The sequence below is a fragment of the Cibotium barometz genome, chromosome 24 (assembly GCF_041138505.1).
Source record: "Cibotium barometz isolate CiBa-2024 chromosome 24, ASM4113850v1, whole genome shotgun sequence".
Taxonomy (NCBI): Eukaryota; Viridiplantae; Streptophyta; class Polypodiopsida; order Cyatheales; family Cibotiaceae; genus Cibotium; species Cibotium barometz.
The window spans coordinates 25,818,633-25,840,438 of record NC_141069.1 but is presented as its reverse complement, the minus strand read 5'-3'; the positions used below and the strand labels follow the sequence as shown (position 1 = coordinate 25,840,438).

At 40.3% G+C, this 21,806-nt stretch overlaps 1 protein-coding gene across 1 annotated transcript in view; it reads left to right on the top strand.

Annotated features, from left to right (window-relative positions):
* Nucleotides 1-12,499, top strand: part of LOC147625083 (psbP domain-containing protein 1, chloroplastic-like) — a 65,718-nt gene extending 53,219 nt beyond the window's left edge. The window contains exon 2 of the mRNA XM_086818339.1: nucleotides 12,039-12,499. Within this exon, the coding sequence (XP_086674465.1) occupies nucleotides 12,039-12,254 (216 nt within the window). The 3' untranslated portion in view covers nucleotides 12,255-12,499. The remainder of the gene's footprint in view (nucleotides 1-12,038) is intronic.
* The last annotated feature ends 9,307 nt before the right edge of the window (nucleotides 12,500-21,806 follow it).

Sequence of the window (21,806 nt, the reverse complement as noted above, 5' to 3'; positions counted from 1 at the left end):
CTCCTCTACAGCAAATTCGACACCACCATTGTTGGAACCTTGCTCTGATACCAGTTGAATGGGAGAGAAGATTAGGGTTAGGTTTTCATGTGCGCAATGACCGCCCTACTGCGAAATCCAATACAGTCATCTGAGCCATCTGGTCGCAATGACCGCCCAAGTGCGAAATCCAATACAATCATCTAGGCCATCTGGTTGCAATGACCGCCCGACTATGAAGTCCAAGATATCTGGCATTGTTGCCATCCAATGGGTCATCTAGCATCGTTGCCTCCCATATACAAATCTCATTCTGGCATCGTTGTCGTCAATTGGTCATCTGACATTGTTGCCTTCCATATACAAATCTTGCTTCTTGGGCTATCGGGCATCGTTGCTACCCAAACTAGAGCATTTTCAAGTAACCATTATATAAGTAGAATAATGGTCAGTTCTAGTCCAATATATATATATATACAATGAAGAGAGCTAGAGACACAATCCCTCCTTCTTGAATCTGTCTTGATCGCAAGACGTCCATATCTGTACTTCAAATACATCTGGACCAACCACGTCCTCATAAGCTCAAAGTATATTTGGATAGTCCTAGAAGTACTTCTCTGGCATCCATTTCGCATTCAATAGCGAATAATTCTTGAATTCCAAGAGGAACTTTCTAACCACTGTCTTTCCCCTTTTTCTCACAGAATGAAACACAATCTGTTCTAGCTCTTTCACCCTTGGTGGATCCTTCAAAACAAGTTCCTCTAGGGATAACTTGTATATGGTTTCAATAAACTGTCATGGAAAACATTATATATCTTTCATAGATATGGAAGGTTCAACCGATGACGTACATGGTTGATCTTCATGGTTATCTTGAAAGGTCCATATACCATCATTCCGTGACTTTGGCAATCCAAAGATAAAATCCATAGCAATATTCTCCCATAGATCATTCAATGGGTGCAATAATCTTGCTGGTGTTTGTCAATCAAACTTGACCTTCTAACAAACCAAATGTTCTCGAATCATAAAGTGCAATGTCCTTTTTCATAGTAGGCCAATAGAAATAGCTCTCCAAAGCTTGAAGTGTAGTCAAGGTGTCTCTATGCCCCATGTAAGGAGGAGCATGGCACTCTTCCATTACTTTGGTCAAAATTCTTTCTGTTACACATGACCTGGGTTTGTATCATAAGAAAACCCTTCTTGATGACATAAAAGGTCACCAAATCTGTATTCTACAATCTGTTTCAAAACATCTTTGAAGTCCTCTTTGGTAGCATAAGGATCCTTCATCAAAGTGAAATGCATATGGTAACCCATAGAAACCTCATGGCTCAAGGGTCTTCGAGATAAAGTATCTGCTACTTTGTTGTCTTTAACATAGGTATGCATAATCTGAAAATGAGATTGGGCCAAATAACTAGCCCATCTTATATGCTTTTTGATATTCTTAGGTTGAGACATAAAATACCTAAGACTTTGATGATCCATCTTGATAACAAACTCAACACCCATAAAATAGTGCTTCCAAATCTTTAAAGCATGAATGATAGCCATCAATTCTTTCTCATAAGTGGGTGCGGTCATTTCAGCTCCTTGAAGTCTTCGACTCTCATAGGCCACAGCATGGCCTTCTTGGTTCAAGACTGCTCCAATGCAATCTCGTGAGGCATCATACTCTGCCATAAATGGCTTGGATAAATCTGAAATAATCAATACTGGTCCTTTGCTAGCATAAAACTTTAGTGCTTCAAAGGATTCTTTTTCAGCTTTGGCCCACCGAAATCCCACGGCTTTCTTTGTTAAATCATGTAGTGGACTTGCTACCACAACAAATCACTTGATGAACTTTCTGTAATAAGAGCATAAGCCAAGGAAACTTCGAACTGCATGCACACTAGTCAACTCTAGCCATTCCATAATAGCCTTGACCGTATCTGGGTCCATTTTGACCCCCCTTCTTTGGACACTATCTGGCCCAAGTAGTGAATCTCTGACAAAAAGAAAAACACTCTTCTTGCCATTCACATACAACTTGTGCTTTTGTAATTCCTGAAATACCATATCCAAGTGCTTTCGATGATCTTCTTGGTTCTTTGAATGCACAATAATGTCATCAAAGAAAGTAGTTGCAAACTTTCTATGTGCTCGAAATATTCTTTTCATCATTCAGTTGAAAGTAGCCGGGCACTGGTAAGACCAAAAGGCATCACCAAATACTCATAGAGTCCAAAGGTAGTCCTGAATGCGGTCTTGTGAATGTCCACTGGTAAGACCAAAAGGCATCACCAAATACTCATAGAGTCCAAAGGTAGTCCTAAATGCGGTCTTGTGAATGTCCTCTGGAACAATCCTGACTTGATGGTAACCACTCTTCAAGTTGATTCTACTAAAGATAGTGGCTCCATATAATCTATCTAGGATATCATCAATCCTAGGAATAGGAAACCTGTTCTTCACAGTGATCTTGTTAAGAGCCCTGTAATCAATACATATATGCCAAGAACCATCCTTTTTCTGAACCAATAAGATTAGGGAGAAAAAAGATAATTGAGCTAGGTCTAATCAAACCCTTTTTGAATAGCTCAGTCTTTTGCTTCATAATCTTCTCTTGTTGAGCTTCTTGGCATGATGTCAATCTGATGATCTTCCAATCTCTCTGGTTTCTTACTTTGGCTTGTCGGGACAATTTGCAGCCAAGTGTCCCTTCTTTCCCTTACATGTTCCGAAGAAGCGGCATCTGAGATAGCAGGCCTATGAGTAGCGTCCTTGTCTCCTCCACAAGAAATAGACCAAGTAGCTCTAGATCCTTTTGAGATAAGTTTCAGTAGCTTCAACTCCCTTGGCTTTGGTGGCTTGATCCTTGATGAAATCTTCAAACATTTGAGTCCCTCTTTGATCCTGGTCCCTCTTGGTTCTCCAAGCAAGGACTTCTTCGTCTCCGAGAAATCGCTTGGACTGCTGAAAGTCATAATACTCTTCTGATGACCCTACTTCCCATCTTGAAGTCCTAGATCGGCCTCTTAGTTATCCCCTTCACAAGGCCCTTGGTCTCCCTCTGCTCTCGACATGGCTCTGTCACCCCAAGAAAGTTTCTTCAAGGGAAATCCTGCTCTGATACCACTGTAAGCCCAGCGGGGCGTGTAGTGACAGACTCAACCACATGTCCAAGAGATAAAGATATAAAGAGAGAGGGGAGAGAAAAGGGAATGGGGATCTTGCACAATACACCACACTGAGCGGGAACAGGCCCCGTCCCCTTTCAGGAATTTATTCAGGAACAATCCACAGGCACACTGGCCAGGATCAATACAATCAATGAATACAAAACAAACAGATATGTCGATGTCTAGGCATGAGATCTCTGATGCCGAGCACAACACGGGGATGACCCACAAGTATCTCTTATCGGGCTAGTACCAGATCCAATATCCAAATCCAATGTATCCAAGTCCATAAACAAGTCCAAATCGAGATCCATGTCCAAGCTATATGTCCAAGTTCCATGCCCAAGCTTCAAGTCCAAGTTCAAGCTTTCATGTCTAAGCTATATGTCCAAGTTACATATCCAAGTTCCATGTCCAAGCTCCATACACGAAGTATACAAGAGATGTGTGGATGATGAGGTTTATGGTGATTTAGCTGTGAGCTTGTTACCCAAACCTGAGGTAGAAGCAGCCCATAAGATTCCAAACAGGAGAGTATGAGCTGAGTCCAATACTCGTGCTCTGATAGTAATATTAGTTTGCAACCATAAGGTATGGCTTAGAATGACTCATACAGTTCACTTCAATAGATGTGGATTAGGCGGTGGCTAGGGTCAGATTCAGCCAGCAGCCAGGTGGCGGTGGCCAACAGGCGGTAGTAAACTGGCACAAGAGGCAGCTATTTGTTTCGATGCTAAGCAACAGATGCTGCGGCAAGCGGCGTTGTTCAGTTTGGTGTCAGTGCTTACAGTAGGAAGCAGGCAGCAGCGCACAGCCAGGCAGGCACAACCAGGTGACGCAGCCAAACATCAGGTGGTGGTGATGGCAGCCAATGTGCATCAGCAAGGTGGCTTTGGTATAAGGCAGCGCACAGCAGGTTGGCAGCGCTGTCAGGCCAGTAGGTGGTTCAGGTGGCGTGGGTGGCGGCGTCAGCTGGTGCAGGTGGTGGTGGCGCTCGATAGCAGTGTAGGCAAGTGGTACAGCGCAGAACGTACAGCAACCAAGCGACTTCACTTGTCAGGCACTAGTATGGATGGTGGCAGCTGCAAGAGACTCCATGCTCAAGGCTGATGATGTCGACGATTAAGAGCTTCACCCTTCCATGATGAGGTTGATGTTGGGCTCTACGATGATAACTTCAAGTACTAAAAGAGAAGTTTCCATCTTCCATGATGAGAAGGGAGAGATTCAAAGCCTTTTTATACTTGTTGGAGACCTTGCTTTTTTGCCAAAAAGCCTTCATGCTTTTGCTTTGCCTTTTTATGCTTTGCTTTTCCCTTTTTGCCTTTGCTTTTGCTCTTTTTACTCTTATTGATAAAATATTACTCAACTTTTGGTGCTTTGCTTTTCTAGCTTTAAGGCCTTGCTTTTTGGCCTTAGAGTTGCTTTTTGAGAAAGCGCCTTTTAGCTTTTCGGTCCGGCTCAGTCTCCTCTTTCCAATGGTGTCCTTGGCTTGTTGTTTGACTTTTTGCTTTTTCTTGCTTTTTGACCAAGAATGGTGCTTTTTTCTTAATCAAAACCTTATGGATCCTGTCTCCATGTCTTCTTCCACCTGTCTGGTCTCCAAGCATGGTTTCATCATGTGAAATAGAGCTAAGAGGGCCAAATAATTACACAAGTAGATCAGAAACACTAGTGTATTTGAAATCATCAATGACACACACAAATAAGTATGAAAATAAGGAAGCTATAAATGTCAAGATGGAGTACAAGGTGAAATATAAAGAGATCCTTGTGCATTATGAGTCCATTGAAAAGGAAAATTGAGGGAGCAAGGCAATTGGGAGAAGTGGAGGGCTAGGAATAAGGGTGCGAGAAACATGAATAGGGGTTTGAAGAGTCGGTATCAAGCAAAGATGGCACATAGATAGGATACAAAGTGAAAATCAATCAATTAACAAGATTTTTTTTTTTTTGAAGTATGGGTATGGAAAGCATGCTGCATGGTACCAAGCAAAGATGGCACATAGATAGGATACAAAGTGAGAATCAATCAATTAACAAGTTTTTTTTTAAAGTACCTGTACGGAAAGCATGGTACCAGTACGGTACGTATTGAAAGTACCAAATGGATGAGTACGAGTACGGAATGCAACTATGATTGATATCAGAGCATTCAGGCTCAGCCATCTAAGCACTAAGTTGTCCTAAGAATGGTGCATCGATCCATGGAATAATGCAGCCAGAGTAGCATTTATGAGGTGGTCGGCAACAGGTAAAGCCGGAGCAAAGCACTCCTTGGGAGTTTTGTGCTCAAAGGAGCATACCATTGGCCTCTTAGATGAGTTCCAAAGGTGGAGCATGAGGCATGATCATTCTCAACAGGAGACCATAGCTGTGTTAAGGAAAAGGGATTGTAGGCATGGGGCCAAAGTGGAATACATGCACAGTTCTCAAACTAGACTTGGAGTGGAATTTGAGGAGTGACATGGTTTTCAATCAAAGTATCAGAAGTCAAGCAGTCAAAGTACAGAGTCAGTAGTCCAGGGAGGATGTCAGGTTTCCATCTCATCATCAAGTTTAGTAGGAGGGAATGTCACGTGCACATGGACATGGCTAATCTCTTGGCTAATCCCTGATTTGGCAGCCAATGTAGAAGTAGTGTTTATGGTAACTAACAGGCTTGGATAGGCAACGAAGAAGCCCACAGGGTCTAAGGACCAATGAGCCAAGGCGTAAGCACCATACAGGGGAAAAGTAGGCAGCATTTAATGAATGTAGGGCTTGTCCTCCCCATGAGCCTATAAATAGCAGTCATTAGATCATCTGATCCCCAGTTGGGGGCATGCCATTAGGCGGTCTTCCAATCAGAATTCAGTCCATTTTGGAAGGCCAAAGGCCATAGCCAAAGACATCTTTTTGTATCATGGTAATATCTCTTTTCTCTATGATGTCTATTCATTGCTTTTGCATTAGTGTTCTGAATCAGTAGGCTTAGGGATGGATCAAGTATAGCAAGGCTTCCGCATGCAACACTCTCTCTCTCTGCCTGTGCCCGCCAGTCCATTTCGCCTCTCTGCCCAGTTCGCCTCTGCCCACCAGTTCATTCCGCCTCTCTGCCCAGTTCGCATTAGGTGTGGCTTCCAGTCCATTTCGCCTATCATACATCGCCTGTGCCCGCCAGTCCATTTCGCCTCTCTGCCCAGTTCGCCTCTGCCTGCCAGTTCATTCCGCCTGTCTGCCCAGTTCGCATTAGGTGTGGCTTCCAGTCCATTTCGCCTATCATACATCGCCTGTGCCCGCCAGTCCATTTCGCCTCTCTGCCCAGTTCGCCTCTGCCCGCCAGTTCATTCCGCCTCTCTGCCCAGTTCGCATTAGGTGTGGCTTCCCCTTTCCCACCCACCCTTGCTCAGGCCCCCAAGGCAGCAACATAACTCTCTCTCTCTCTCTCTCCTCCCTGCCTGTGGGAAGGACTGCAGAGTGATTTGGAGGAATGGCCCCGAGTCTCCAAGAGAAACTCGAGGCCCTCGAGATGGCAATGAAGGCACTAATCAAGGAGAACAAGAAGACATCCGATTCCAACCTCAATGAGGTGGAAAACAAACTACACAGGCACATCATAGCTCTCGAAGCACGGGTCACGAACCTCGAACAAGAGAACACGGCACTCAAGGAGGAGGTGAGTGCATTGAAAGTGGAAATGGTAGCCATCAAGAATGCTGAGAAGGAAGAAGGGGAGATCAATGACAACACTCTCACGGCCATCAAAGAAGAGATCTCCAACGAGATCACAAAGGACATGGAGGGAAAGCTCGAAGCCAAGCAGTCAGGATGGGTCGAGGTGGTGAAGAAGAACATCCGTAAAGAAGTGAGGGAGGAGACTCAAAGGGAAGAAAACCAAATCATTCACACCACCATTGAGGAGGAGAAGATGAGGCATGCTCGCCGCCTCAACATTCGGGTCACATGTATAGTCGAGACTCGAGACACCCGACTCCACTCCCGAGAAAGATGGATAGCTTCTATGCATGAAGCTCGGCTACAAGGAAGAGCACCCTCTCCCCTTCACCAAAGCATGGAGAGCCGGGAAAGACTCAACACGCAAGCGAGCCCTCATCCTACAGTTTGCAGGAGAGACGGAGAGGGTCACCTTCATGAGGAAGAGGGTCATACTACGGGGTTTAGAGGGAGCTCCCATTTTCTTGGATGATGATCTCACGAGGATGCAGCTTGAACATAGGAGAACTTGCATGCCACGAGTCTTACACGCGAGGAGAGAAGGCAAGAAGGCCTTCTATCGAGATGGTCGGGTCATCATTGATGGCCGGCCCATGGATTAGCGGTCTGGGGCCTATGGGACACAGACCAGGCCACTGACAGAGATACACATAGCAGTATGGAACTGTAATGGTTCACTATGGGTGCAGCCTGGACGACTGGAGCATGTTATGGTGGGGAGAGACATCATACTTCTGACAAAGACACATCAGAGCCGAGAGAGAGGGCTACCTCGAGTAGAGGGATTCCAGTGGGAGTCAGCATACAGGAGGACCACACGCCAGGGTACCTCGAGAGGGTCGGGGGGAGTAGCAGTCCTATTCAGACGGGAGCTACAGGGGAGACTGAGAGTGGTAGCACAGGATCCAGAGGCCAGATACATGTGGATCAGCTTACAGCTCTCACAGGACAGGGTTATATACATAGCTCTATGTTACTTTTCTCCATCAGGATCCTCCTATGTCATTACAGAGGATATGCCACAGGAGGAGGAGACAGGAGCCTCGCCATACACTTGTCTGTCAGAGGAGATTATGCATTATTCTACACTAGGGGAAGTATTTCTTACGGGCGACTTCAATGCCCACACACAGAGCAGACAGTGTGAGGTGTATGACTATGATGACATGGAGATCCTCCACCCTGTGGATCCAGAGGAGATAGGGGCTAGTCGGGCATCAGAGGACACTGGACCAGACAGAGGACATTATGGGGACCACTTACTAGAGTTGGGAGCCAGGCATCGTCTCGTTATTTATAATGGGATGCTACAGTGGCCGGGATCAGGAGGGCTGACATGCTTCCCACATGGGGGTCATACACGGACCGGAGGCACGGTGGTAGACTACATTATGGGGTCTTTGGAGGCATCACAGCTTGTCACCTCATTCTCCATTCCACCTCGTCCTATTGGGGCAGATCATACATACTTGGCATTTTCACTAGCCGGATCACCAGTATCACCAGCCCCCCACATACCGACGCCACACACTACCATCTACTTCACACATGACATGGCAGACATATACACTGGCAGAGTAGAGGATGGGCTCCTACTCATGGATCCCCTGGCATCTATGGATACCATTACAGCCCAGCTCGCATCACTCCTACACACGGCTGCATTACAGAGCTTCCCACATCGTGTACACTCAGGAGAGCCTGCGAGACCTGGGACTATGCCCCAGAACAGATGGTATGATGACGAGTGCAGAGCCCTATACTCACGGCTCCGCATACAGAGAGCCTTGGGAGCCATCACAAAGCAGGAGTCGAGGAGAGAGATGAGGAGACTTACTCGCCGCAAAAGGCGGGCCTTCGCAGAGACACAGGAGCTAGAGATCTTTCATTTCTTCATGAGTAGAGATAGCCCTGTCTCATGGCGGCACTTCAGAGAGCCCCGCACCGCGACACCTATTGCAGACCCACAGACATGGCACACATATGCAGAGGGTCTATACCATGCCCCACAGCAGCCACCTATACCTCAGCCACAGGAGCCTCGACCTACCACAGCTAGCTTCTTTACCCACTCGATGGTACAAGAAGCTATCCGCCGCCTACAGCATGGACGGGCCGCTGACCATATGGGCCTGCAGGGTGAGCATCTCATATATGCAGTAGATTCTTTAGCTCCTTTTCTTGCACACCTGTTTAATAGGGCACTAGCAGAGGGTTTGCCTGCGGAGTGGACGATGCACACCATTGTGCCGATTCACAAAACAGGGGATATGCTCGATCCGAGCAACTACAGGACGGTTATGGTTGGCCACGTGCTGGCCAAACTCTATGGTGCAGTGCTGGAGCAAGAGCTTAGCTTATATGCTAAGCGAGCAGGTTTACGCTCATCAGGGCAGGCAGGCTTCAGGAGAGCTTTCTCTACCACTGACCATGTATTCACTTTGAGATGTATGATTGATCAGGCCAGAGTGAGGAAGAGAAAGCTCTATTGCTGCTTTGTGGATTTCCGCAAGGCATTTGACACAGTACCACGAGAGAGGCTCTTTCAGCGCCTGCAGTCTCTTGGCATACCAGCAGATATGACATGGGGCATCTATGCATTATATGAGCAGGTTTTTGGGCGAGTCAGATGTCCAAGAGGTATGTCCGAGACTATTGCTAGCACCATTGGTGTGAAGCAAGGATGCCCACTTTCCCCCACGCTATTTGGGTTATACATTGATGAGATGGCTGACTTCATTACACGGGGAGGCGGAGATGGAGTTGATTTAGCAAGTACCTCAGTACATATTATGCTCTATGCTGATGATATTGTATTAGTGTCTGAGTCCCCAGGTGGTCTACAGCAGCATCTACATGCACTCGATGATTTCTGCACACAGAGGGGGCTTACTGTGAACCTTGGGAAAACCAAGGTTATGGTCTTTCATACATCGAGACAGGGCAGGAGTCAGCTGACATTCACTCTTGCAGGATGCCAGGTGGAGGTGGTGACATCATACGTGTACCTAGGGGTTACCTTCTCTGCAGCAGCCACACGCTTTACCATGGGTTCAGCAGCCAGAGCTAGATTGACACGGGGATATGCAGCATTGGCTATGCTAGAGAGACAGTGCCACCAGACGCATTTTCAGGAGCCCCGGACGAAGGGGTGGCTATTTGACACATTAGTCACACCGGCATTGATGTATGGAGCAGCAGTATGGGCGCCAGGCCTTGCTACCCATTGGTAGACACAGATAGAGAGACCACAGGCCCTCATGAGACCACAGGCCCTCATGATGGCACGCATGATACACAGCAAACCGTCAGTACCTCATGACATTATCCGAGCAGAGTTTGATGCGCCTCCTATGATGGTAGAGGCCATATTTCAGACTATATGCCTGCTAGACAGATTCAGAGAGATGCCACAGGACAGATTATCATACAGAGCTTTTCAGGCATCTAGACAGTTGGCTGAGGCAGGAGACAGAGGATCATGGTATGCACAGGTCACACATTGGTTCTCACAGCATGGCCTAGACATGGATCATCTACCACCGTTCCAGTATGACAGGGATGCACCACATATCCGTCTCTCTCATAGTGAGAGGAACAGAGTATTGAGACAGGATCTATGGCAGCTCTATACACGAGAGACATGGATATCGCCTACACAGCCTCTTCCACCGAAGATGCTATACTACAGAGATCACTTCATGAGTATCACTGATGATGGATTTATAGAGAGGCCTAGATACATGGAGGGCTTTTTACCACACGGCTCCTGAGTGGCTATTGGTCAGCTCAGAGTTTCATCACACCGATTGGAGATTGAGACTGGCAGAGCAGCACGGATCCCCCGAGAGGAGAGGGTATGCAGATTGTGCAGAGAGGAGGTGGAGAGTGAGGAGCATTATGTATGCAGATGCAGAGCATATACAGCCATCAGAGAGAGATATCCCATTTTATTCAGAGAACCACATTCCCTACGCCAGATCTTTGAGGCAGCAGACGAGCGCATACTGGGGAGATACATTCTAGACATACAGCGCCACAGAGAGACATTATTACAGGCTCAGACAGCTCCAGAGGGGGGGAGCGAGTTCGGTCTTTTGGAAGACGTTAATAAAATCTTTCTTTCTTTCTTTCTTTCTCTCTCTCTCTCTCATGTACCCTACCAGCCTCCCCCCAACTACCACACACCCCTCGACCCATGTCAGCCACCCTTTTCACTATCTCTAATGTTACCAAGACCATACACAAACTCTGAAATGGTAAAGCTAATGTTGGGCTCTTGTGCCTATGGGCTAGGATTTAGGGCATGGTTAGAACAGGGTGTAGTAGGCCAGGGTCCTGGGCACCCACACCACACGGATTGAACCTCTGGAATTACCCCCGAACATGCAACATCTATCGGGACTCCTACCTGTGGACTGCAGAAGATGGATTCATGGATATTTGCATAGACATGTCTCATGCCATGGGGATTGAGATAAGGCAGATGTGAGTCTCCTCTCACCACCTTGGAGTGGAGACTTGGAGAGAGGGTATAGGCAAGGAGGACAGGATACTCAATATTCTGGAGGTCATGACGAAAGAGCACATACAGATACAGAGCGCAGAACCCAGACTCATGATACCTCACAGCTTCTCCTTAGGAGCTTCTTCTCGCTCACAGGAGAGCATCACTAGAGGATGAGTTGATGGCCCACTAGATTCACAGGAGAGCACCATTAGAGGATGACTAGTTTCTGAGAGCGCACAGTCAGCATCAGAGATACCACAATCCCCCTGGGGTCACTCTAGATAGAGCGCATCAGCTGCAGGGTACGAGACATCAGGTGTGTACCAAATACAGAGACTGGTTCTTCTATGTGCAACAAGAGAGAGAGAGAGAAAGAAAGAGAGAGAGAGAGAGAGAGTTGTCTAAGGTTACAAGCAGCCACACATGGAGATAAATTCATTTGTTTCTTGCACGGATTATGTCTGCTAATGTGCAATTATTGCACCTGATGTTTTCATAGTCAGTGCGTTCTGTTTTCTTTGTTCCTGTGTTCGCTTGAACGATATTTTTTTACAGCATTGTATGGAACAGTTCTATGTTGTGGTATTTTGAAGGTGGATATCATGCATTTTCCCCATGTGGATATAGAACTCAGAGCGTTTATTTTTGGTATCGAACAGGTGAATGTGAAGTCCTATGCAAACAATCAGCAGCTGGCTGTGATGCCAGAGGATAGGGTGGTGCAGTTAGAGTGGGACAGGAGATATCTTTCTGTATTAGGTGTAGAGAACAGCAGACTATATGAGCTGAGATTACAATCTCCCGAGTATGTGTTATCCAAGGAGGAAGGTGATCTACGGAAGATGATGGACTCATTCAGAGTTTTCAAGCTATGATACTTCATATTTCCAATTGTTTTGAGGATCATTTTTTAATGCAAGTGCCTGAAATGCATCTGCAAGGTCAAAAAAAATTACCTCAATCAAGGGGGTTTGGTTATTATCCAACAGTTATAATGGTTTGGGCTGCAATGTAATTCTTTTGATCTTGAGTGGTGCAATTCCCTGGCAGCTACCACACAGGCATGTGTGTGTCTGTGTTGTGTTTTCTTTTTTCTCTTTAAGGTTTTACTTTTATCCAAGAGATTGCTCTCACCAGAGGCATGTGTGTGTCTGTGTGGTGGTTTTTTTTTTCTTTAAGGTTTTACTTTTATCCAAGAGATTGCTCACATGGACAAGGAGTGAAAATGCCAAAGAAGCTCAGTTTTGTGGCTGCTTTGGCCACACCAAGAATTATGGTATTTATACATGGGAGAGTTTACACCTTACAACTAAAATAATCTAACAATACTAAAGGAAGAAATAACTGGCAAATACCTTTGATACCAACAAAAGGAGGCAGAACTTGCTAAAGCTTGAGCAGCACATAAATAAAGAAATTGGGTTGTGTTTCGTGATAGAAAATCCACTTGTCCAATGGCATTAACATAATCTCACCAACATATGATGACCTCCAATCATTACTATAAATGTTGCATCTTCTAGTGGCATAGTAGATGAACACTACAACTTCTTTCTAGATTGGTTTCATGTTTCTTTTCTTGCACCACAAATTTAGCATAAGAAGACCTTAATTTATGTATATTTGGTCTTGTAGGCCATTTTGGCCTTCTGTAGGTGTAAATACAACTTTCTTTTCTTTTTCTCAGGCAGGATATTGCAATTCTTCATATTTAAATGTTTAGAAACTTGAAGTTCATCATCCATTAGATGCACTATGAATCCTTTTATTGATACCTAGTTACATTTTTGGAGACTTTACATTTCTATTCAAATGTCTTATAAACTATGGTTTTTGAACGTGTATCCATGCATATATATTTAAACAACTGATGGAAAGCATCATTTAAGTCTTTGAAATTTCTCGTGTATATGAAAATGCTCAAAACAACACACCCAAGTCCACCAACTTTTATTTAACTCGAAAAAGGAAATCAGTTTAGAAGTTTCTTTTTTGGTACAGCAAGTACACGTGGCACCCATTCATTTGTTAAGAGAAAATAGGTGCCTTATTAGCCTTTTCTTTCGTTCTAATATTTTTTCTATGTTTGTTTGTGTTATGTATAATACCTTGAAGAAAATTCACATTACAAAAAGGTTCAGACTAGTGTTAGGATAAACTACCAAACTATTATGCTACCAAACTAGTGTTAGGATAAACACGGATTTATAACATTTTAAAGGTCATCTATATTTAAAAGTCATAGTTACAAACGGTTTCCTCTCATGTATAGATGTCTCTTAGAGCTTGAACCTATATATATCCAAATTTGAAGTAGTATATAGAATGCTCAGATAGGTAATATTTTCCAAGGTGGTAATATTTGGATGAGAATCAAAGCAAACATTGACTTTATCCTCACAAAGTTTTGAGCTATTGATATAGCCTGCAATATTCTCATAGTCCACATCTCCAAAAATGTAAATTAGATCTTCTCTTGAAATGACTTTTATGTCTTCAAGAAATTCATATGTCTTCATTCTAGGGTGATATGAACAGAGTTTTTCAAAGTTCATGTTTAAACTTGGACCATGGTAGTAGTACAAGTGTTGTAATAATAATTCACATCCCACATCAATAATAGTCCATGTGTTTATCTCAACTGTTATCCCATCTATTTTGAAGATTTATCCAGCAAGTATACGTATAAATTTTATTTGTAACTCTTGTGACCAAGTGTCATATAATGCACATTTTATTTTAGATTTTAATCAAAGAAAGTACTTAGATATACATGTTTAATTTCTAAACTTCCTTTTGTTTAGACTTTAATAAAACAAAACTTTAGAGTCCAAACACATTGTTATAATTGCATTTGGAACTAAAAACCAAATCCTTGGGTTTAAAAAATCATATTTGTTTAAAAAAAATTCTTAGGTTAAAAAAATCATATTTGTTTCAACTTAAACAACTACCATTCTTAAAACAATCTCCCAAGAGAAGAGTGGAATGATCATATTTACATTTCAACAAGAATTTCAAGATACAAGACTTTAAAGTCCAAACACTTTGATACAATTAAAGAAATTGTCAGACCATCATGTCCAATTGTTGGACCCTTATTGTGTTGTAGTGATTTGGCAGACTTTGCCAATCCACTACAACGTGATAGGGATCATCACGTATAATTTTTGGACCCTTATCGCGCGTTGTAGTGATTTTGTTTTCCTAGGGCTCTCTTCTTGTTGTTGGTCCAAACTTTTACTCTCTAGAGAAAAAAGGCCAAAAATTGTGTCCCAATTCTCTCCTAATGCTTCTGTCAGTGTTGTAGTGATTTGAAAAATTTATCAAATCACTACAACATGATAGGGGTTGTCATTTCTAATTGTTGGACCCTCATTGCATTGTAGTGATTTTGTTTCCGTAGCCTTTTGGCAACGTTATGCACCTAATGCTTCTGCCAATGTTGTAGTGATCTCGTAATGCTTCCACCAGTGTTGTAGTGATTTGGAAACTTTTCCAAATCACTACAATGCAATAATAGGGGTTGTATCATGTCCAATTGTTGGATCCTTATCACGTTGTAGTGATTTGGAAAACTTTGCCAAATCACGACAATGCCGATAGGGGTCATCATGTCCAATTGTTGGACCCTTATCACATTGTAGTGATTTGGAAACTTTGCTAAATCACTACAACACGATAGGGGTTGTCATGTCTATTCGTTGGATCCTTATCGCGTTGTAGTGATTTTGTTTTCCTAGTTGCTCCAAACTCTTTCTCTCTCTAGAGAAAAAAGACCCGAAATCGAGTCGAGTACAATGCGATAAGGGTCGTCATGTCCAATTATTGGACCCTTATCCTGTTATATTTATTTTGTTTTCCTAGTCTTTTGGCAACATTATGCACCCAATGCTTCTGCCAGTGTTATAGCGATTTGGAAACTTTGGAGTCTAATTCTCCCCTAATGCTTCTGCTAGTGTTGTAGTGATTTGGAAACTTTGCCAATTCATTACAACACAATAGGGATTATTATGTCCAATTGTTGGACCCTTATCGTGTTGTAGTGATTTGGTAAAATTTGAATCATTACAATACGATAGGGGTCATCATGTCCAATTGTTGGATCCTTATCCCATTGTAGTGATTTTATTTTCCTAGTCTTTTGGTAACATTTTGTACTAATTCTTATAGTTACTTTCTTTTAAATGGATCGGTTTAAAATTATTGGTGAGAATTACTCTTGAAATTTTATTATAGATGGAAAGGTTACAATCTCTAGGTGATTCCACAACCTCTAGGATATGTGGTTTGATACAAATAGAGTAGGTTTTGGAAGCTTCACTTCTGCTTCTAATTTTCTTGTCATCTAGCTTCAATAGAAATCCCTTGGTGCATCACTACACATCAATCGAACCTCTTTTCTAAGAAAGGCCAATGGCTAATGGATTTCTAGATTGACCACTAACGGATCTAGACCTTGTGATTGGATTATAACATCTATGTAATGGGAAAGAGTGAGTTCCATCATGCATGTCTTGATCTAAGCTTTGCTAGAAGCCTCTCCACAATAGTCACCATCTTCTATAACGAAATTGCATTCCTCCCAATGAAATACCTAGTAATAGAAACAACCAATGCTAAAAATTAATGGCTGTCACCCTAACAAGATTTGCTACAAAAACAAATAAACATTATGTTTTGATTTTACCTGAATGTAACATCTGGCATTGTTACTTTGCATTCAATGGCATCTTCAACAGAGGTTCTCTTTACATCCCATCCCTCCTCCAAAAACTAGTTCATCCAATCATTATCAAGTGACCTCACTTAATATGTTATCTTTGTTTTCTTGACACCCTCACATTATGCAAACATATGTACAAAAGCACTAAATGGTATAAACCAACTTAGATGTATGCCCTTAGAACTTGTTGATGGTTTCATTATTGTATGCATATCTGTTCTTATGGGATTCTTTCATGCTACAATGATGTCTGTGTAAGAATAAACCCATTCTTGGCTAGACAATGGTGGTAGTGGGATAGACTCCAGTCTACTAAAATTATCGTTTGCATTAGCCAAAACATACATGGAATTGTAAAAGAATATTCCCTATGTTGCTAAATGGATGGGTGGGTTGTCATATAGCAATGTGTCTATCTCTATGTGGAAGAGATTGATTCGTCCATTGATGCACTCTGCATTTTGCCACTTCTACATATTCAATTTGAATTCCAATATAGTGGGAAATCCTCTTTTATCATTTAAACTTATCTATGCAAAAAGATAAATTTAACTAAATTTTTCTCTTAAAATTTAAATAAAAATCTTCATTAATTCCTTTGCACTAGGAATTATACTTTCCTTATTTAAATATTTGAATTTCAATATGGTAGGAATTCCTCTTTCATCATAAAAATTTATCTATACAAAAAGATAAATTTAACTAAAATCTTTCATAAAATATACATTATTTTAGCATTCCAATTTTTTTCTCTAAATCATTGGAATACATGGATTTCCAATGTCATGGGGATTACTCTTTTAACATAAAAATAAATTACTAGAAATTTCTCTTTTTCCTAATTTACTAATTATGCCTAAACATAAAAATCAATTTCTCCATGATTACAATGAGAATCATTCAATTAATCTAGGATGATAATTCCTAGAATATGGTAGGAAGTCCTCTTTTCATATTATGAATGAAAATGTTTTATGTGTTTATTTTACAGAAATTTTACCATAGCTTCGCTGCTATTACTGATGAGAATCCTCAATTTAATTGAAAGAATGAAGTTTAATATTATTGATATGATTAGAATGATCACTGATTGGATCATTGTCCAATTATGGATTGATTCATAATTTCTCTATGAAATAAATATCATAAAAGCATTAAAAAGCTATTATTTTGGCCTCCAATTAGACAAGCATAGAAATTACTTTTGGATTAAAGAAATGCTTCATGAGAAGCTTCATTTGGATTGAGAATAGATCATAGGAATGACCTTTCTTTGGGGGGGGGAGAGAAATGCATGACCTTTCTTTAGGGAGAGAGAGAAATGCTTAAAAACCATTAAAATTAAGCATAAATGAAAATTTATGTGTTTCTTTATTACAATTCATAAAAGAACTTCAATAGTAATCAAAAGCCATTCAAATTAAAGCTTCTCAAGCTTGAGAGGGTTTGAGAAGTATTTGGAGTTTTATTAAGATAAAGACAGTAATCCACACTTTATCTTCTAATTTACTTGATTCTTTGATCACAGTAGAGGCCCCCAACCAATCAATTAGTTTGGTGTTGTAGGAGTCACCAAGAAAGATTGAAGAGAAAGAGAGAAGCTCCAATCTCTTCAATTTTGTAGAGGTTTTTAGAGGATAATAGAAATTAAGCTTAGTTTAGAGTAATACCGACATAGTTTAATTCACAGATAATAATACAAAGGAATGAGGGTCTATTTATAGGAGAGGGAGGCCACTAACTGAGTCCAACTGAGTTCTAGAATTTCCCAGCTTCAATTTGGCTAAATTTAGACAAGATTTGGATCAATTTGGCTCCCTTTATGATTTGGTTTGATTTAGGAGAGAGGAGAGATAAAAATATCCTATTATTTTTTAGTTTTAAACTCATCCAAGCATGTGAAGTAGGCGCCTCCTTGAAGGTCTCCCTTTTCCTTACACATGTGTCAAAAATGAATGATTACTCCAAAATATCTCATTTTTTAATACTTCATAATTTTTAACTAATAAACCTAGTACTTGGTCAACTCTTCATCTTATGTGGGCATTTACTCATTTTTGGGTATTTTCTTTTATTCTTTGGATTTATCTTGTCCCAACACTTGGATTAATCTTATTGGTCCATAGGAACCTTAATTGGACCATAATCAAAAAAAACTTTCAAAATCTGGACCCTTAGGCTAAGGTCTTCTGAATCAATTTTAATTTATTCCAATTGCACCTTGAAAAATCTATTTTGATTTTTTGTTTTAGGAAATTATTTTTTTGATATTTGTAGAATTTATTTATCTAAAATATCCCAATTTTGATTTACCTCTCTAGAAATTTTTATATCACTAGGCAAAACAAGGAAAAATGATATTTTCTTGTATTCAGAAACATAGAATGATAACAAGGGATTGAAGTAGAGGCTTATTTGATATTCAGGCTGAGGAGGAATCTTACACCCCTAATCCTTATACCAACACTTAAAATAGCTATAGCAAAAGACTAGCATATGAGTAAAGCATCTCACTCAAAGACTTGCTAAAGACACTATCCTAATGTGAGCTATTCCAGTAGCTTCTCTCATAACTGTTTTGGAATAGACTTCGCACTAGAAAATGCATAAGATTCCTCCAAGGAAGTGTCCCTCCATAATTCTCACAGATAGAAGTCATACCAATGTCTTCTCCCTTAATCATATGGAGAGCAGTCATTTCTACTCAAATTTTTACTTTTTCTAGAATAAAAATTTCATTTTTCCCAAGTTTATTAAATTTTTGAACAATTTTTTGTTTTCGTTTGGAAAGCACCTATTTATTTGAGTCCACATTGCACCACCCTGTTGGCAGCCAACCAACCCGTTTGGCCACCGCCGCCAAGCTGACTTGTTGTGTAACAAACCATTATGGGTTGAGCCTTCTTGTTTTGTAACAAACTTGTATAATGATTTCTTGGAAAACGAGTAGTACCCTTACGGATTAAAGTAGCAAAGGTGAAATTATTCGGATATGTGTGGATTAGAGAATAAGGAATAGAGTATGGTTGAGTACCCAGTGGATGAGTTGAGCTTTGGCTCTTGTGCTGCATTGTATTGTTCAAGCTAATGTTGTTGGGGTTCGTCTCTAACTTGTATCTACTCTCATTTTTATTATTCTATCTATTCGACATCATTCCATGTTAAGTGCATTCGTGTCTGGATGACCTCTTGTCCAGAATCATGACATGCCTAGGAACTAACCTGCATGAAGTTATGATTAACTCCCCTAGATTAAGTACACAAGTAGCTCCATGTGTCAACGTTGGCTTATTGCATTGGGCACAATTGCATTAGTCGTGCTCTTTAGGAGCCGACTTGTAAGATTCCTCCCCAGCCCTCAAGATGTCCAGTATCTTCCCCTATAATCAATCCCCTCTTCAAAATAATAAAAGATCTTGTTTCTACATACTTTGGCTTAGAGAGAGAAAATATTCTAGAGAGAGGTTATTCAATTTTTAGATATTTTTGGATGGAAAAATATCTCTTCTTATTAAAATAATTTTCCTCGAAACAGAAGTTCAAAAAGAATTTCAGACGGTGCATTAGAAATAAATTATAATCTGCTCAAAAGGCCTTATCCTAAGGGTCCAGATTTCTGAAAATTTTAGATTAAGGTTCCTATGGACCAATAAGATTAATCCAAATGTAAGGAGGAGATAAATTGAAGAAATAAAGAAAATCTCCCCAAAAATGAGTAAATACTCACATAAGCTGAAGAGGGACCAAAGGAAATACTAAAAAAATGAATTTTTGACACCTCAGAGTGGGGATTTCCCCTCATGAAGGAGGTGCCTATTTCACATGTGTGGTGGAGTTTTAAACTCTCAAATAATGAGATATTTCTTCTCTCCTCTCTCCTAATTCAAGTCTAGTTCCAAAAAGTAAGCTAGACTGACCCAAAAATGGTCAAAAATTGACCAAACTGATCAAGAAAATTCTAGAATCAGTTTGCTTGGTTAGAGGCTCACTTTTTCCTATAAATAAAAGCCTCCCCCTTTGTAGAAGCTTAATAGTGTTTTATGCATTGTTACTCTACTCCTCCCCCCAGAGCCAAAAAAACATTGAATTCATTGATAATTCACTTGTTTTTGACTATTTCCTCTACAAAGAATTGGTGGCCACTCGATCCAAGCAAGAGTAGAACCCTCAATCCCTCAAGCCAAAGGATAGCTCACAAAACTCCATGTAAGTTAGAAATTCTACTTTTTTCTAATTCTATTCTATGGTTTTATGATTTCTTGCTTCTTTTAAATTGAAAATTGATGTTATGCCTTAATGGAAAGGCTTCCCCCTTCTCTTCATTGAATTCAGCCCTTCTTTATCCTAGATGTGTTATCAATTAAAGAGAGTTAAACTTTTCGTATTGTTTTCTCTTTAAAAAATGAGAACTGATTAGATTAGAGTGCTAAATTCATCTTGGGGTGAATTCTAAGTAGATTTAGAATGTAAAAATTGAAAAATGGTCAGCCATACAAAGGAGGTTATTGCAAAATTTTCTTAAATTTTATAGAAATAAGTTTTATCTTTATGTTATTCAAAAAGAGTAATCCCCTCCGTTTGTGTATTCTAAAAGTGTTATTTTCATTCTATGCATATTGGAAATATTTTTTATTATAAAAGTGTTACTTTCATCAATATTGATTTTTATGCATAAAGTGATGCATAAAAGAATCTTTTTTATTATAAAAGTGTTACTTTCATCAATATTGATTTTTATGCATAAAGTGATGCATAAAAGAATTTATTTTTATTGTAAAAGTGTTACTTTCACCAATATTGATTTTTATTCATAAAGTGATGCATAAAAGATTTTTTTTATTAAAAGTGTTACTTTCATCAATAATGATTTTTATGCATAAAGTGATGCATAAAAGAGTATTTTTTTAATTATAAAAGTGTTACTTTCACCAATATTGATTTTTATGCATAAAGTGATGCGTAAAAGATTTTTTTATATAAAAGTGTGATTTTCATTAGATTTAAATTCTATGCATAGAAAGATGCATATTGGATATTTTTTTATTATGAAAGCGTGATTTTCATTAGATTTAAATTCTATGCATAGAAAGATGCATATTGGATATTTTTTTATTATAAAAGTGTGATTTTCATTAGATTAAATTTCTATGCATAAATAGATACATAAAAGGATTTTCTTTTATATAAAAGTGTTATTTCCATTGAAGTTGGATTTTATGCATAAAAAGAGGCATAAAGCATTTTTATATCTAAAACTAAAGTTCTCTTTGATTCTATATTTAATTTTCATGAATAATTGATAAATGAATAAGTAAATACACTGTGAGAGAAAATTCTATCGTTTCATATTCACTCGGATGGTAATGAGAAAATTCAAAAAATCTATCGAAGTCAAAAATTTAGATAAATTGATTAAATTATTCCTCATAGGAATTCGTGATTAGTTTAGAAATCAGTTAAGTGAATATTCAATGAATGAAATTCAGTAAAATAGTGATTGAAATATCACCCTCCTTTCGAAAGGTAATTCAAGAAGAACCTTACCAGACTCGGACCCAGAATCAGATTTTGACCAAGACCAAACTCCTTCGTCAGTTTCAAGGAAAGACGATGTGACCAGTTCAAGAAAAATACACTCAAATCACCCACCAAATCTGAAACTAAGTTGAGACCCTGTGATTTTGATCTGAGGATCAAGGTT